Source organism: Pleurodeles waltl, chromosome 3_1, assembly GCF_031143425.1.
Source record: "Pleurodeles waltl isolate 20211129_DDA chromosome 3_1, aPleWal1.hap1.20221129, whole genome shotgun sequence".
Classification (NCBI taxonomy): Eukaryota; Metazoa; Chordata; class Amphibia; order Caudata; family Salamandridae; genus Pleurodeles; species Pleurodeles waltl.
This window is the reverse complement of record NC_090440.1, coordinates 1,937,040,386-1,937,057,513: the sequence shown is the minus strand read 5'-3', so window position 1 is coordinate 1,937,057,513 and position 17,128 is coordinate 1,937,040,386. Positions and strand designations below refer to the sequence as shown.

Genomic DNA, 17,128 nt, shown 5'->3' with positions numbered 1-17,128 from the left:
CTACTGACTCCTTTGACAGGGCTATTAGTACTAGTGTGGCAATCTGCACAACTGCATGGATGTGGTCCATCTGCTTTTTGGGGAGCGTTCAGCCTACTCCTATGGATATGCCGTTCAATGGTTCCTGATTATTTGGTGATAAAGGGGTTTCAGCTCTTGAGTGCTTCACAGATAGCAGAGTCCCAGCTTACTCCTTGGGCCTTTCTGCTCCTGCGCACCAGCTGTTTCACCCTCTTGGTGGCTTTGGTAAGGGATTCCACTACCCCCCAATAGGTGCAACAGTTGCCTCATCCCTTTTGTGGCCATGGTTACGGTACCACTTGGAGAGGGAACCAGGAGCAGAAAGCCACCTGGTCTTCCACAGCCCCAGCTGCAACCCTCTCCAAGCGTCTTTAATTTGCCCTTGATGCAACAAAGCCACCCTGTTGGAAGCAGGATTTGACATTTTCTGCCGGGGTGGTAGTGGATAACATCTGACAGGTGGGTCCTGCAATTTGTTCAGCAGGGTTAGGCCTTACCATTTCTTGAACGCCCAATGCACCTTCCACCATCCTCAGAATAGGTGACTGAGGACCATCACCCTCACTTGTGGCAGGAAGTGTATGTTTTTTTTTTAGCGAAAGGAGCCATAGTGAGTGTCCCAGCACCAAATCTCAGTCATGGTTGTTATTCCTGCTAATTCCTGGTGCTGAAAAAGGACTGGGATCTCTGTCCTATTTTGATTATTTGCACTTTCAGTGCCTTCCTGAGAAAAGACAAGAAAAAGATGTTCACCTGTAGCTCTGGTCTTATCTGCCCTCAACTCTGAAGACTGGATGAAAGCACTGGACCTGTAGGATGGATATTTCCACATCCCCTTTCTCCAAGCCCACAGTCATTACCTGCTGTTCTTGGTAGGCGACAAAAATTTTCAGTGCGCTTTGCTCCTCTTTGGCCCTACTTGGAACCCTTTGGGTGTTCACAAAAGTGATGGCATGGTTGCAGCACATCTTCAGAGGTCAGAGTTTCCAGTTTTCCTCTACCTCAACGACTGGTTGCTGCAAGCGGGTTTGTGCCAGACAGTCGTCAGCCATCCTTGAGAACTGACACCATTGGGGTTCATGATCAACATGTCAGTCATATCTGACTCGGTCGCAAATGCTTTCCTTTATCTAAGCCATTCTGGATACAGTGCATGTTCACGCTTATCCCCCAAAGGGTAGAGTCCAGGACATTCAGACTACAGTCCTGATGTTTCAACCTCTGTACTGGATCTTAGTGAGGATGACTAATGCTGCTGGGCCTGATGGACTTCTCCATCTTGCTGGTCAAGCATGCCAGGTGATATCTGCAGGCTCTGCAGTGGGATCTGGAGTCCCTGAGGGCACAGTACCAGGGGGATCTATCTGATCCGTTTCAGATTTCAGAGGAGACTGCCAAAGATCTGCAGTGGTTGCTGTGGGAGTGTGGTTGGGTCAGTGGCAGACCCCACAGAGAGCTCACAGAAGTGACTGATGCATCACTATGGGGTATGGGAGGCCATCTGGGAGAGGTGGAGATGAGTGTCTGATCTCCAGCGGTGGCCCGGCTTCACATCAGATATCTGGAGCTGGGAACCTTTTGCTTGACCTTGAAAGCCTTCCTAACATCCATTAAAGCGAGACAGGTGCACACGACAACACCACTAGAAATTTGTAATGCAACAAATAGGGCAGGGTGGGTTTGCGGACCCTGTGCCAGAAGAATTTGGTCTCTGGACCTGGCTGGACCGCCAGGGGATTTTTCTGGTGACACATATCCTAGTCTGTTCCCTGAACACCAGAGCAGAGTAAGTCATTGACACCTTGGGGATCACGAATGGTAGTTACACCCAAGGTGGTGCAGGGTCTTTTCAGTCTTTTTAGGAATGAACCCTAGTACGATCTTTTCACCACTGCTGAGAATGCAAAATGTCAGCACTTACGCATGTTGGAGTGTCCAAAGCAACTCTTGTCCTGAAATGCATTGTGCGTAGAGTGGTTATAAAGACCATATATGCTTTTACACCTGACACCTCTTGCCCTGTGTTTTGAAGAAGATCAAGACTGACCAAGCCCAAGTTATCCTAGTGGCTCTGGATTGGGCACATAGAGTATTTTTATCACAAACTCCTGGAGATGAGCATCTGTCCTCCATTCAGGCTTCTCGTTCTGGTGGAGGTCCCATCACAGCAGTAGGGCAGGGTCCTGGCCCAAACCTGTGCAACCTACATCTCCATGCATTGAAATTGGGCAGTGACAGTTGAGTGCATTCAACTGTCCTCCCGAAGTCATAGATATCATCTTGGCAGCCAGGTGTTCTTCAACCATATATATATATATATGCCTGCCATTGGGATGCATTTGTGGCCTGGTGCACTGCTCAACAGATTGACCCACTCCGTGCCAAGCTGTTCAAAGTTCTGTTTTTTTGGGTTTTTTTTCTTGGCTTTGCTTTGGGTACTGTTAAAAGGTACCTGTTGGATCTTTTGGCCTTTTTACGGTTTGTTGGACCAGCCGTCATTATTTAAATCAACTGTTGTGATGCATTTCCTCAAAAGGTTACAACATACGTTGCCTCCTTCTAGTTTTTTAGTTATGCCCAAATGGGACTTAAACTTGGCCCTCCCATTCCTCATGTGTACACCTCTTGAACCTGTCCACAGTTGTTCTTTCAGACTGCTTACCCTCAAGATGGTCTTTTGTGGCGCTATAAAATCTGCACAACGGGTCAGCAAGTTACATGCCATTTCAGTTAAACCACCTTATACAATGTCCTTGCGGGACAAGTTGGACCTTTAGACTCGAGCTGCCTTTCTCCGGAAGGTGGTGATGCTGTTTCATGTTGATCAGAATATCACCTGTCCGACTTTCTTTGCTTAGCCTCACGCTTCTGAGGAGAAAAGGCTTCACTGACTGGATTGAAAAGAGCCCTCAGTTTCTATATTGATCATACCAAAGACCACTGGCTGGATGATCAGCTCTTTACCGGTTTCATTGGAGCAAAAAAAGGCAAGGCTGTGCAAAAAAGGACCATCTCATCCTGGATCGTACTTTGCTTTTAGATCTGCTACGGTCTTCCCATAAAGCAGCCCCCCCCTCCCCCCCCCCCCCCCCAAGGGCTTACAAGCACATTCTCTTAGGGCCAAGGCTGTCATCACTGCGTTGGCCTGTGTTGTACCTTGTCTAGGCATTTGTGAGGCTGCTGCACGAATGTCACTATGTATATTCATGAGACACTATAGTCTAGAAGGCCAGGTCTGGCAAGAAGGGCAGTTTTTGTGAGGCCAAGGAGGAGTTTGCAGTTAGAAGTGTCTCATCAGAAGAATAAGTTACTTACCGTCATAATGCTTTTGCTGGTTGAGACTGTTTAACCGCAGATTCCTCACAGGTCCTCCTGTTCCGTTAACTATTCTGTTCACATAAAAAGACCACAAATGACCTGCCCACTTGTCGCTTCAATTTGTATGCTACTGTGACTGCAGGAGCAGAGGGTTCTGGAAAGTTACTGATATAAGCATGCATGAGCAGCTCCAATATTGGCCCCCTCATGTCACAACTGGTGCAGATTGACCTCAATGCGGAGCATTCGGTGCCAGCTCTCAAGAGTATTGCTAAGATTTTTCTGCATCTAATCTGACGCCAGGCAATGTATTTAAAAGGTGAAGAATCTGCAGTTAGAGTCTATACCAGATAGAACGTTACCAAAGGTGAGTAACTTATTATTATAGAAGAAGGTGCAGTGATGCTAGTTGCGCTGTGAGGTTTTTCCAGGACACCAGTGGTATCCCTGAAGTAGCTCAGTGTTGATCCTATTGCAGCTTTTTTAGGTCCCTGCAGGAGCTCTGGTGGTTCCTGGGAAGAGCTCGGTAAAATGCCTGGAGGATAGTCTGCTGCAGCAGCTTAGTGGGGCAACATGCAGTCTTCACTTTGGTGGTTCTATGAGCTTTGATGAGATGTGTCTAAAATAGTCTTATTTGGAATTAAGAACAAAGGATAATGTTGTGCAGTGACGCCGTGCAATAAAAAAGTGTTTTCACATACAACATTTATGAATGATTCACTGAAGAAACATAAGAGGATAATTTGTGAAGAGCTGTTGAGTGGAGACTGTTTTTGTGGCACACCTAAATTAGTACAGATAAACACCTATTGTTTTAAAAGAACAATTGGGCTCACCCTCTGTTGCACACAAACTGCATCAAACGTTAGAGAAGAAGGAATAGAAGGAGCAATTTGGAGTGTCTTTGGAACGTTACAGTTTTTAGATTTTTGTTCATTGCCTGCCATCTTATCGTTAACCATCTGTTTATTCATCATTTCGTTGTGGGTAAATATCTAATACATACAAATGGACTATAATATATGTAACTACTGCTAGTATATACCAGAAATAATGTAAATCCTATTAAATTAATTGAACTACATCGTATTTACACTAAAATAATTATCAAGCTATTATTAGATTAGTCTGGTACTCGTAAAACAATGCAAAAGGGTATTTTGTGCAGTCCTACCATTATATCTTACAAAACAATGACCAAAAAATAGAATGTGGCATTATAAAATACATTCCATTTGTAAACAAATACAGTTGAAAAAAATAGGGACATAGGGGAAAGTGTCAAGATAAAAATTGAATAAATTACATTAAGCAAAAAAATCAAATGAATAACATTACATAGTTTCAAAAGTAAGGATTAGTATCAGTGAGATAGTTAAGGCAAACAAATACTATGAAAGATGAAACTCAAAATAAAGCACACACAAGTAAAAAAAAGTAAGAGCAGAAAAGGTGAGGGAAGCGTGACGTTATTTAAGCAACATCAAATTAATAAAAAATAATTCAAAAGTGTTAGGCTTGTCACATTGAAAAATCAAGAAATGGTAGATGGAGACGAGGAAATAGTTAAAAGAACCTTCACTCCACGAGCAACTAGCAGAGATAGAGGAGGGCAAGGAAATGTCATCTAACCCACAAGGGTGGGAATCTGTAGATCATTTTTTCATATGTTCCAAGAATTAGTAACAGGCTTGAATGCTACAAGACTTGCACACGGGGTGAAAAATCTGGGAAGGTGAACAGTTGGGAAAGATGGAGAAGGCAATGTGTGTGTTTTTTAGTTGAATCATCGGAAACGGTTCCTCCCTTTTATTCCTGAAACTGGGGATGGGATCTTTCTAAGAGTTCTTGTTAACTCTTGGCTCAATTAATAGAATTGCCCTTGTGAGATGCCATTAACTCCCTGCAGTGCTGCCTCCAGATTGCACAGACTTCTCCCCTAAGCCTAGTATGATGACTTTGGAGAAGGGATTGCACTTCTGACCACAACAAGCCTTTTTTTCTTGTTGTTAATTAGCACTTGGATCGCCTGCAAACAGCCTTTGAAAAGTTGTTCCAGTGTCTTTTGTTAGTCTGAGGTATAACTTTTTCCACTGAGTTAGGTTTAGTTTTGTGGTGGTGAGGGGTCAATAGGGTATGTCACGTTTAATGAGTTGCTACGTGTTACCACATTGCTTATTTAGGTTTCTGGGTGGTACAACACAGCCAAGCACATGTATCTGTATGACAATCATGTGATGGTAGTGAGTATGGTTGGCTGCGCTAATCACCAGTCCATTTTATATTCAAGGTGTCTTGGGTCTCTGTTCAGAGTTCTGTCTTAATGTGTTCTGTTTGTAAGGTGGTGCCTGGTATGTCTTTGATGTATGACATTGATGTTTATACACAGGCATCTGTATGTCTGTACTATATGACTTATTGGTGATTGCTTTGTTTTTAAGTGATTTTGTGACACCTTGGCCCCCATTTAAGTCATAGCTGCGCAAGAGGCTACCTGTAGCATTCAGAGTTCACGTAAAATCTTATAACTCAAGCTCTATGTTATCTTTGTTGAAAAAACAAGATATTCTACCACTGTCATGCTCTACAGTAGGCCGGCCAAGACCCCTTTAAAGCCCTGTGTGCCATGGAGCTCTTTAAATCAGAAAGAGATTCTTTCGTGGGCGACCTTCTGTCTAACCAATTGTCAATGTCCCCCTGGCTGGAGGGACACCCACCTCATGTCTGCATTTGGTTGACGTCATTTCTGCTATCCTAATTCGCTTGCTATTTATGGTTCCTCTGCGTTCTCTTACAGTGGCGGCCGGAAGCTTTAGGAGGGAGGGGGCGGGCGGGACACGCACACACATACACACACACTCATTCTTTCACACACAGACACGCACGCACGCACATCCATTAACAACACTCATACCATTCAAACATGCACGCACGCACCAAACATTCATTTTAAATCACACCCACTAATTCTTTCACACACGCACATCCATTAACATTCATACCATTCATAGATGCACACACACACCAAACATTCATTTTAAAAGATCGCACCCACTCTTTAACACACGCACGCACATCCATTAACAACACTCATAACACTCAAACATGCACGCGCGCACCAAACATTCAATTTAAAACATCACATACATACACACACAACCACACACACACACACACTTACCTTCAGCGTCCAGGCCCCAGGAGGGGGCCCCACCCCCGTCTGTGACGAAGTGTCAATGATTGACACTCGCCCTGGGCGCTTCAGGGCTTAAACCTGAAGCTCCCAGGGAGAGGGTCAATTGGTGACGCTTTCCTCGTCACCCAGGGGAGGGCCTCGAGGCACCTTTGCTGAGCCGAGGAGGTCACGCCCATAGGAGCTGTGACCTCCTCCGCCCAGCAAAGCTCAGCTCAGGCAGGCAGGAGTGTGCGCAAATCGCGCATGTCTGCTCCTGGCTGCCTGAGCTGAACATGGAGAGTGTCTGTCAGGCTGACCTTTGTTCAGCCTGACAGACACTCTTCATGAGGGGCAAAAGGTGAGGGGGCGTGGCCCTTCCGCCCTAAAGGACGGGCTGCCACTGTTCTCTTATGCACCTGGGCTGGTGATAGAAACACATTGAGAGTGTCTCCCAGTTATGGGACTTATAGATCTAAAAGTCTCATAACTCTAGGAATCTGAGGAACTTACTACCTGCTGTATATGGGTTATGCATTCAAGATGGTGGAATCCTCCTAAGACAGTCTGTTTACGATGCATAGTATTATGTGTATTTCTCGTACACTACTGAGGAACGCGGGCATGTGAGATGGAAGATCATGCTGGTGTTTTAATTGTATATCCTGGGTCTGTGTTTTTATTTTTTGTTGCTCTTGTTTTTTACATTTGTATAGTGCACCGTAGAGCTGTGTCCGTTTTCTGCGTATGTGTTATGCACTGTGTGTATGTGTAATTTGTGTATTCCTGTGTCCGTATCCCTCAGGTGAGTATTTGGTGTGTGCACTTTGTTTAATGTGTATATTTCTTTGTGATTTGTCTATTTTATTTTTGTATATTTGGAATGTGTATGTTTCTCTGTACTTTTGTTCATGCATAACGAGAGTAGTTGAAACTGCAGAATCTTGTTAGGGAAATCGTCTTGAGTAAGCACGGTCTCTGTTCCCAGTACTCACTCATTTTGTCATTTTTGTCATAACCTGACCACTGCAGGCTCTTCAGACAGTTACTGGACTCAGAGAAGACTTTAATTCGGGGATTTCTCTATCTATTGCTTTGCCTGACATTTTGGTCTGTCAAACCTGTTGCTTTGTGTTACTAACATCATGGCAGGAATTCAAAGTCTGCTTCCTACCCTTCTTTTACCAGAAAAAAACTCGAAGGCCCTCGTTATAACATTGGTGGTCCAGCTCCTCCACTCTACCGGTGGCGGTAACACCACTGCTGGACCACCAGATTATGACCACGGTGGTGAACAGGATTCAAAGCAGCCAGTTCACCCCCTGTACTGCCAGGGCGGTCCACCATAGACCGGCAACAGTATTTGGAGCCTCCTTTCCGCCAGGGATTCCCTGACAGCAACACCGCCAGGAAATCCCTGGCAGAAAGGATACTGGCAACAGGAATTTACATTCCTGTTGCCACTATGCGACTCCCCCCAGACCCCTCCCCCCTCCACACACACAGCCCCGGTCCCCCCTAAACCCCTAGAGACCCCTCCACCCCACCCCATCCAAGCATACACACACCATACACACACACACACACACACACACACACATGCAATCACGCATTCACACACTCATACAGACACACACATAAACTCGCACACACCTCCACAACCCCTGCATCCATTCACGCACTCATACAGACACTCACAATCACACACATACACTCACACAAAAACCACCCCCTCCAATCACACAAACGCACATCCTCATGCACACACACACACACACACCACTCATCAGCCCCCCTCCTCTATCGGATGGGCACTTACCTTTTCACAGTGATCGTCCGGGAGTGGACGGGATCCTTGGGGCCTGCTCCGCCACCAGCGCCCCGTCACCACAACACTGCCTTGCCTATTACCAACTCGGAATAGGCGTGGCGGTGTTGTGATGATGTGGCGGTGCAAGCGTAGCAGCCTCCACTGCACCGCCGACTGCCAGTATGACTGCTGGCTGCTCTCCTCCCAAATTCTGGTGGAGAGCCGCCAGCAGTCATAATATGGCGGTCAGATAACTGCCATCCCTGGCGGTCTTGTGGCTGGCGGGACTTCGGTTGTCTAGGTTATAGACCACTGAAGTCATAATGAGGGCCTAAGTGTCATAAGATTATAGCCTTTTTAAGTAAGGTATTTTCAGCGTTATTGGAAAGACATCTGGAGTACTGAGTTCCCAAGCGGACTCTGCTGCGGTCTGGAGTATTGTCTCCAGTTCTGATGTCCCAGCTCAGTTCTGGAGATTTCTGGGGGGGACACACCTGGAATACCTTAGCCAGTTCCTTCTTGGGGACGGGGTACATTATGCTCAGTTGTGGAGACCACATATGGCTGTTGCATTATGACCATTTCTGGAGCCCAAGTCTGGTGGAAAAGGGCAATGTATCTGACGAATGTTGTCCACTTGTGGTATCACATCAAGTATAGTCCACATCTGGAGGCCATAGCTCAAAAGAAGACACTGATGGAAGTGCCTGGAAAAGACATCTAAATAAGGAGATTGACTTAATTCTAAGTGTGGGAGAGAGGCAAAAGAAAGAGATTTGGTAGAAACATTTAAATACATCAGTGGGTTAAACTTCATTGGGGGGGGTGGGGGTGATATGACCTGGGAGTAAGCAAACATATTTCTCTGGAAATGTAGCCCTACAGCAAGTGCCCATAAAGTAATACTTGAAAAGGAAGGCGCTGGAATAAGGAGGGGCAGTTATTCCTAGAGGAAAAGAACACTGCACCATGAGTAGCCGGGGCAAAAGCAACAATGGAAAAAAACCTTGGTACAGACACAGCAGCATAATCTTGGTTTATGAGCAAAGAGAGCACTGGAGACTAAATTGGGTTAACCGTGGAAAAATTTACATATTAGAAGGTGGGCTTGACTTGATAAATGTACAGGAGAGTGAGATTGTCAACGCGGTACATAATGTAGAAACACCTTCCCATACTACATGTATCCATATTTAGTGATAGCTCAATGTTTCATTCGCTTAGCCATGGTGGTGAACTGCTACAGCAGACCTTGGTACACACTCTGCAGAGTAATCCTAGTGCTTGACCAAAAAGAGCACCGGACACTAGGTTGAGTCAACCATGTTGTATAGGAAAACGTGTATTGAGAAGGTCTCTTGGGCTGTCAGCTGCGTGTCTAAAATGGCAAATACTCATAAAATAATGCTAATGTTTTCTATACAGGTTTGGTTTCAATAGTCACCTTTTGTTTTATGATGATGCACTCTGTCCATGTTTGTCCCTGTAAATCTGTGATGTGTCTCCCTTTTAACTGTTTACCAGCTGTTTTTCTTGTTTTTTTTGTCTGGCAGGGGCAGTCTACACCGACGCATTACGCCATATGAAACCCTGGTTGTTGAAAGTTTTCGCTCGTGCCTTTTGTCGTCTCTTCTTCCGAGACTGTGAGAACGGAGCCCAGACGTCCATCCACTGCACTGTGCAGGAGGGAATCGAACCATTCAGTGGGCGCTACTTTGCCAACTGCCAAGTGAATGAGGTGCAGAGCCATGCCCGAGATGATGCTGTTGCCAAGAAACTCTGGGAAGTCAGCGAGGCATTGGTGGGCTTGACTGAATAAATCTGCGGAAGAGTGTGATTGCCAGTGCTGTTCAGTATGCAGTAGTGCCTTCCCCTATCTTGGGTTCATTCTATATGGAGTTCAAATAACCAAATTTAGAGATGTTTCCATGCTCCATCTTCGAGTGGGACATTCACAGTGGTTGTAAACTACTTCACCAGGCGTATGGAGCTTGGGTATCCAATTCAGCCGATTTCATTGATTGATAAGAGTAGTAATCCTCCTTTGGCAGATAATATAGTTCAAGACTTTGTTCTAGATCCATCCTTAGAATCTAGGGCCAGATGGTACTAAGATATTTTGCAGTTGTGACGGATCCGGTTTGGAAAATTTGACCCTGTGTGACCCGCTAAATGGAATTTGTGTGTGCGCCAAATCCAATTGCGATTCAGCAACACGTTATGGAGTCGCAGTTTGCATATGCAGGTACATACTGAATCACTATTTGGAAGGGGCAAGTTTAGTACATGTGTTTGTCTGCAAAATACCACACTGGTTGCAAAAATACCAGACACGAATCAAGACCAGTGTTTAGTATATCTGGCCCTAGTCTTTTATCACAGAAATGCATGTGTTGACTACATACCGGAGAGAAATTATCCATGACTGTTGGGCTTGAAAGTATGCAGAAGTGTTTGCTGAACATTTTGTTTTTGCACAACAGGGAATGACTAAATATCAACACGGATATAGCACTAGAAATGCAAGCTTCTTTTACATTAATATATCCCCGTTGCAGTGATTGGGCTATGCGTGAAAGTCACAATACAGTGCGAGGTCTGCAGTCACTTCATAAGGCCTGATTTCAAATGCTCCTGTAATTCTTATGGGACCATCATAATTACAAGTTCTGTGGGAAAACTCCTGAGCCGTGTTTTTTCACCTGAAGCTTTCTGCTGAGGAAATTCCATAGGAAAATAAGAATTTACTGGTGGAACTCAACATAGAATTACTATTTCTTCTAGTAATTTCTTATTTCTAAGTGGACCTTTAAAGGTCACACTTGTAATCCCACGGTAACTCCAGGTATTGGTAATTCGGGGTGAGTGGGAATTAGTGGGCACGAAACGGGTATTTAAAGCCACAGTGCCATCTAGCATAGAACTCAAAGTATGTATCTGCTTATAGTGATTTTAATTGTCCTCTCTGCTGTTTTCAGGCCTCTTCCTGACTTTCAAAAATAATATATTGATTGTGGCAAAACCTGCTGTATCCTATATAAAAACTGTTTCATAATTCATGTAATTACATTCTATTGCTGTAAATTCAAAAATGAAATATACACATTCGTATTAATTACATTCAGTCCTTAAGTGCCTAAATTATTATATAATAATCCACTCTAGAAATGGGTGACGGCCTTAAGATATTAATCATTTTATAGCCTGTTTTATTAGATTTTCTATCACTGCTATGAGAAAAGTTTACTTTTATTTCGGACGCTCTATTTTATGTTTTACGCACAATGACGGTTCTAGTTTGTAGTGCTGTGATATTAAAAAGAACAACAAAATAAATACACATGTTGCATGCTTCTGGTCATTTGTTCCTTGTTTCATTGTAACAACGTCATATCAGATTTTCTCTATTAAATTAGGCGTTCCTTCAAAATTGAAAAAAAATGTTTTACCAGGGAGGGGAAACAGACAAAACATTAGGACATTATACTTTACTTTTTAAAACGTGATAGTCACTTATTAATTTTAAAATTACAGAATTGAATTATTCCCCGTTGCTGGTAATCCTCCATGAGAACAAATTAGTACTAAGAAAATATTTTAATAGGATACAATTAATGGACAGTTCACGTCAGCAGAAGGCCCAAAGTAAGGCACATGAGGTGTGCAGGCTTTGCAATTAAAGCCTCATGGTGTCTTATATAGATTACAGTTTCTTAGCACCAGTGGTGGAAATGTTAATAGTTGAGCCATGCAAATGGCTAGAAGGGCATATCGCATGTAAATCTGTCATTGGTGGAGAACTGCAGTTATAGGTAAGCAGTTATCACCTCCCCAGGCATTACATCTTTCATAGTTGCATATGTCTTGATTACAACTGAAGCTCAATATTCAAAGAGGCAGGGGAAAGTGAGAATGAAGCTCACCTTTATGATAAAGGTCAGAGCAGACATCCAAGTGAAGGCGTAACAGGATATCCACCTTCTGGCCTGGTAAATGCCTGAAAAGACATCCCAGGTAAGAGTACTACAGTTGTACCCATTCCAGTTGTTTAATGTGCGTCAATTGCCTTCCTTCCTCAGCCTGGAGTAGCACAAAGCAAACCCTGACTCTATTCAGTGAGTAGTTCCTTGCTTGGAGAATGTCTCCCTGTTATGAAATTACGTAATGCCTCATAAATCTCATCAGATTCATGGAAGGACTTGATTCTCTCTAAATAGATTTTTTAAAGATCTTTTGAAATTCATTATGTATAGTTCTCCAGATTTACAAATAAATGTTGGGAGCAGATCCTGTTCATTTGAAGAAAAATGTACATGTGCTTTGTTATATGATGGGGCTTTGTTATCAGAATAACCTTGTCAAAATAGGATTTGAAGTAAGGCTGTTCACCTGAAAATGCTACGACTCTCCCCCACAACCTAGCAAGGTTAGTGCCAGCAAGAAGGGAAGTTTTAAAGGTAGAAATTTTAGCTAGGTCTTGTGATTCAGCACTAATTAAAATTACTTACCTCCGGCTGTAGAAACACATGCTTTGCATACTCATGCCACCTAGAGTTGGGTTTAGACATTACTTGCAAAACAAGACAGCTTGTTTTTCTTCAAAGAAGCTTTGAGTCACATGCTGTTGAGTGACTGTTTCCTTGGTCACAATACACATAGGCGCCATATTCTATTATTTTTTCTATCATTGCATTTGGACATGTTTAGGTATAGCTCCCAGACCAACATTTCTTGTTGCAACTTCGGGATGAAGTACAATTCTTATGCTCCAGCAAAAAGAAAAATGACTACACCCATTTTTTTCTCAGTATAGTACAAGGCACTTCCACGCTTGATTGACTCAGTTCTTGTTTGGAAGGTGCCCAGTGTTTGTCAGTTGAGTCCTCTTCGACCACAGAGGACTTTGCCTCTCAGAATGTTGGCTTATGAAACACACACACATTTTCAGTTTTTTCTACTGTGCAATGCCAAGTATCCTCCTGGTGGACCAGTACAGTCTGTAATCTTGGCCTCTCCTCTAATCGTGCACTTCTGTCTCACTTTTCAGTGCATGATGATGCTAAGGCACCAGAGAGAAATGCATTGGACACACCTGCAAATGCAGCAGGGGTTGTTATCCAACTCCTCAGATATCTTCGGCAAGCAGGGCTTGTTCGACTTCGAGGAAGTGGAGGGCCCGGCAGAAGACAGGGGCCCCATTGATGACCAGCTGTGAAGCTGTTATCCTCGAGTACCTCAGACAGAGAGGAGGTGAACCCTTTGGCATTAAGAATGACAGGACCATGCATGAAGAAGACCCTGAGGGCTGTAAGTATTACCCTCATGGCAAAGCCCCACCCAGTCAAACATCCTTATATTGAGACAGAGCACAGCTTGCATGAGAGTTGGGCATTAAGGCCAGAGTAAGCTAAGGAAAAGGTGTCAGCCGCGATTCCATTGCTACCCCCCTGACTTCAGTTATCATAGTAACAATGTATTGAGCCAATCCAGCACCCACCAAAGGATGTGGACCCATGTCACTCTTTGCCACCCTCAACCAAAAAACATAAGGCCTCCCCCTTGGAGCCAAAATCGGCACTAAAAGCACCCCGGAAACCAGACACCGGGTTGATGCAGAGAACTCTTTCGAGCACAACCTCCAAAGCTTCCATCTTGGAGAGAAAGGCCAAAGAACTCAATGCAGGGCAAATGTGTCTTTGCATCTATCCTAAAAAAGGCCGGATTCCTACTAAACTGCCTGAAGAAAAGCCATCCAGCATTTTATCCTTGATTCCAAAAAACACGAAGGCTAACGTTCGAGGAGGAGCTTGCCTTTGAAACACCTTGACACCCAGTGCTGAAGAAGTGTGGGTACCAAGAAACAAGCCCTTCTCCCGAGCCTCCCACACCCAAGCATGCACCACCACCTCATCCACTACTATGGTCAGACTCACCACCACCTCCACCTAAATCCCTGGAAAGGTCAGTCCACTCCTTTTCAGAGTAAGGTAACCCGCATTGGAAACAGAAACCCATTTAACTAGCCCACTGGTGCTGGGTGCAGGGATGACTGTATATGTTGACCCTCCTGATGACCAATATCTAGAACCCTACCTGGCCCAACCATCAATGATGCTATGGTGTATCATGTAGTTATTCAGAGAGCAGCTCAGTGCCACAAAATCGACATGCAAGTCCTACAGGATGAAGATTACTTTTTGGTGGAGACCTTCTCAAAGACAGAATGCTGTGTGAAATTATTGCACATGTTCAAGGGCGTGCTCAAGTTGGCCCCTAACAATTTTAAAGACTCAGTAAGGCAGGGCCAAGGTCATCACGCTATGCGTGTACAAGGCTTCTCCCACTGACCTTCTCTACATTAGAATTCAGATTCCCCCCAGGTCCACTAGTGGTTTATACCGCTGGAAAATCACCTCTGATCAATGGGTGCTAGCGGTGTTCCAACAGGGCTACTGCTTAGAATTCTGTACCACAACACACCATCACAACATGCCCTCATTCAACATCACCTTACTCTCTTGCAAGAGTAGATCCAAGCGCTCCTACAGATGGGTATGATCCAGCAGTACCTTCATACCAACTAGAATGGGTGTTACTGCCTGTACTTCCTTATCCCAGAGAACAATGATGCCCTTTGAGCCATCTTTGATCTGAAACCTAATTGGTACATCCTGTCTGAGCACCTCCACATGACAACCTTGCAGAACGCCATCCGGTTGTTCTGACAAGGGGACTTTATGAATGTGTTAGAACTCAAGGACGCCTACTTGCACATGCCCATAAACCCTGCTCATCACCAGTACCTTTGGTGTGTGGACAGCACTACCAATTCACTGTACTATCTTTTAGAGTCACTGCTGCTCCAAGGGTCTCTATCAATTGTTCAGCTGTGGTTGCCGTTCTTCTACGCAGAGTGGGCATCCATGCCTTCCAGTATCTTGACAACTGGCTGATCAAGAGCAACAGCAGGCAGGAATTTCTAGTACACACTCAAATAACTCTTACCCTGCACCTTAGCATAGGATTTCCAATAGATGTAAAGAACTCCCTCTTCCAACCTCAACTTATTCAGCCCTTTCCAGGCTTAGTCTTAAATGCTGTCAAAGGGAAAGATATCACAACCTGCAGAGGGTGATGATATTTCAACAGCCGTGGCCTCTTTTCAGTCTACTCACCTGTTAACTATAAGAACTATAATCAAGCTCCTGGGTAAGATTGCATCTTGCAATAGTAGTTGTAGTACAAGCCATTTCACTTGAATTCATTGGAAGTGCAAGCCGGACAATACAAGTTATGCTAATAGATTCAGTTGTTAAGTTAGCTAGTGATGCACAACAGGCCAGCTAAAGATGAAAGGATGATTTATTTTAGTAGTAATAGTCTCCATGGTAATGATACCAACCGTGCTGGTCACAGGACTCCCCCCAAATTCCCTCAACTGTCCCTCGTAGACTCCTAAGACCATCATATTCAGCCCCGAACATGAGTCAGCAAATATCAGTAACAGCATTTCAAATACGTTCTTTTGTCAGGCAGCCAGTCTTGGTTCTTGCCGTTGAACATTGTGGTACAGAAGAAGAGCCAAAGACAGATGTAGGATTTCCATAATGATGTTGTATTTTAGTTCCAGAAGTTGCAAGAGCAATTTAGGTTGTGTTGCACACATCAGATGTAAATGAGGAAAATCTCTCACATATGGGACCCAAAGCATTAAGGATATCACTTTCTATGGAAATTTCAAGTCCACTGTCATTTTAAAGATCCAAGTAGAGCCCAACATTTTTGTTATAAAAGGGGAGGAGTTTGGCTGCTTCTGAATGTCTTTCTCCATATGCCTAAGATCCAGGTAAAGTATACAAAAAGGTGATCAATGAAATGCTTGAATTAATCTCACCCACTGGTAATTGCGCGGGCCACTTCCCAATCTGTGGTTATTTTCACACCATGCCACCTCGGTGTGAAACGAGCTATATGCAAATCACTCTTGACCCTGCTCCAGTCGGAACAGTCGAGCCCGAACTGCCAAGCCAGGTCCTTCTTGAACCGGAACACAAGCAACCCAGGACCGTTTTCTCTGTGAAAGGGGTCAGCAAGATGCTGGTCCTCTAAGAAAGCTTTAACCTTTTCACTGGCCACTCTACTGATTTCCACAGACTTTAAGAGCTGAGACAGTGCTTAACACTATTCTGGAGGCAGCAAAGGGAACAACTTTGGAATCTGTATTGCAGATACGTGGACTGGTGGCTTCTGTGGAATCTATTCCTAGGATACAGCTTATGGGACTACAGTCAAGTGGTGTCGAAACCACTGCAATCACAGAGCAAGCATAATCTAGCCCACCCATGAGCACTCACCCAAAGGGAGAAAAGCAACTGTTGAAAGATTTCCACCTGCGATGGTCCAGCAGATAGGGTAGGAACTTAGATTTAAATTTCTAAAGGATCGGGATAGGCTCTGAAGATGGTTGTTGTGCTCTGAATGGTGCTGGTGCTTTTCCTTGAGCAATAAGAGGGCCCACTAGGTGATCACATGTGAAGAAGGTGAGATGGCTTGTTTTGATTTTGCAGTGTATTTACGTACCTGATCCAGAAATAATTTGCCTTCCTGCTCCCTGGCAGCATATGGGTGCACAGAAGGGCTGAAGTCACAGAACATATGACCATGGGTGGACCAACAGACATCAGTGCAGATGTCATGGGGATCAGGCAGTCATCCTTTCTCAATATCATTGACTGGGTTTGAACCCCATGACCTTAGAAGGTGACATTTAACCCAGTATGTTATGGAGTAGGAGGTGATGATGCTGC

The 17,128-nt window shown here is 44.3% G+C and overlaps 1 protein-coding gene across 1 annotated transcript in view; it reads left to right on the top strand.

The window, feature by feature from the left end:
• Window positions 1-11,673, top strand: part of LOC138285813 (dehydrogenase/reductase SDR family member 13-like) — a 233,119-nt gene extending 221,446 nt beyond the window's left edge. The window contains exon 5 of the mRNA XM_069226211.1: window positions 9,875-11,673. Coding sequence (XP_069082312.1) covers window positions 9,875-10,140 — 266 coding nt within the window. The 3' untranslated portion in view covers window positions 10,141-11,673. The remainder of the gene's footprint in view (window positions 1-9,874) is intronic.
• Window positions 11,674-17,128: the final 5,455 nt, after the last annotated feature.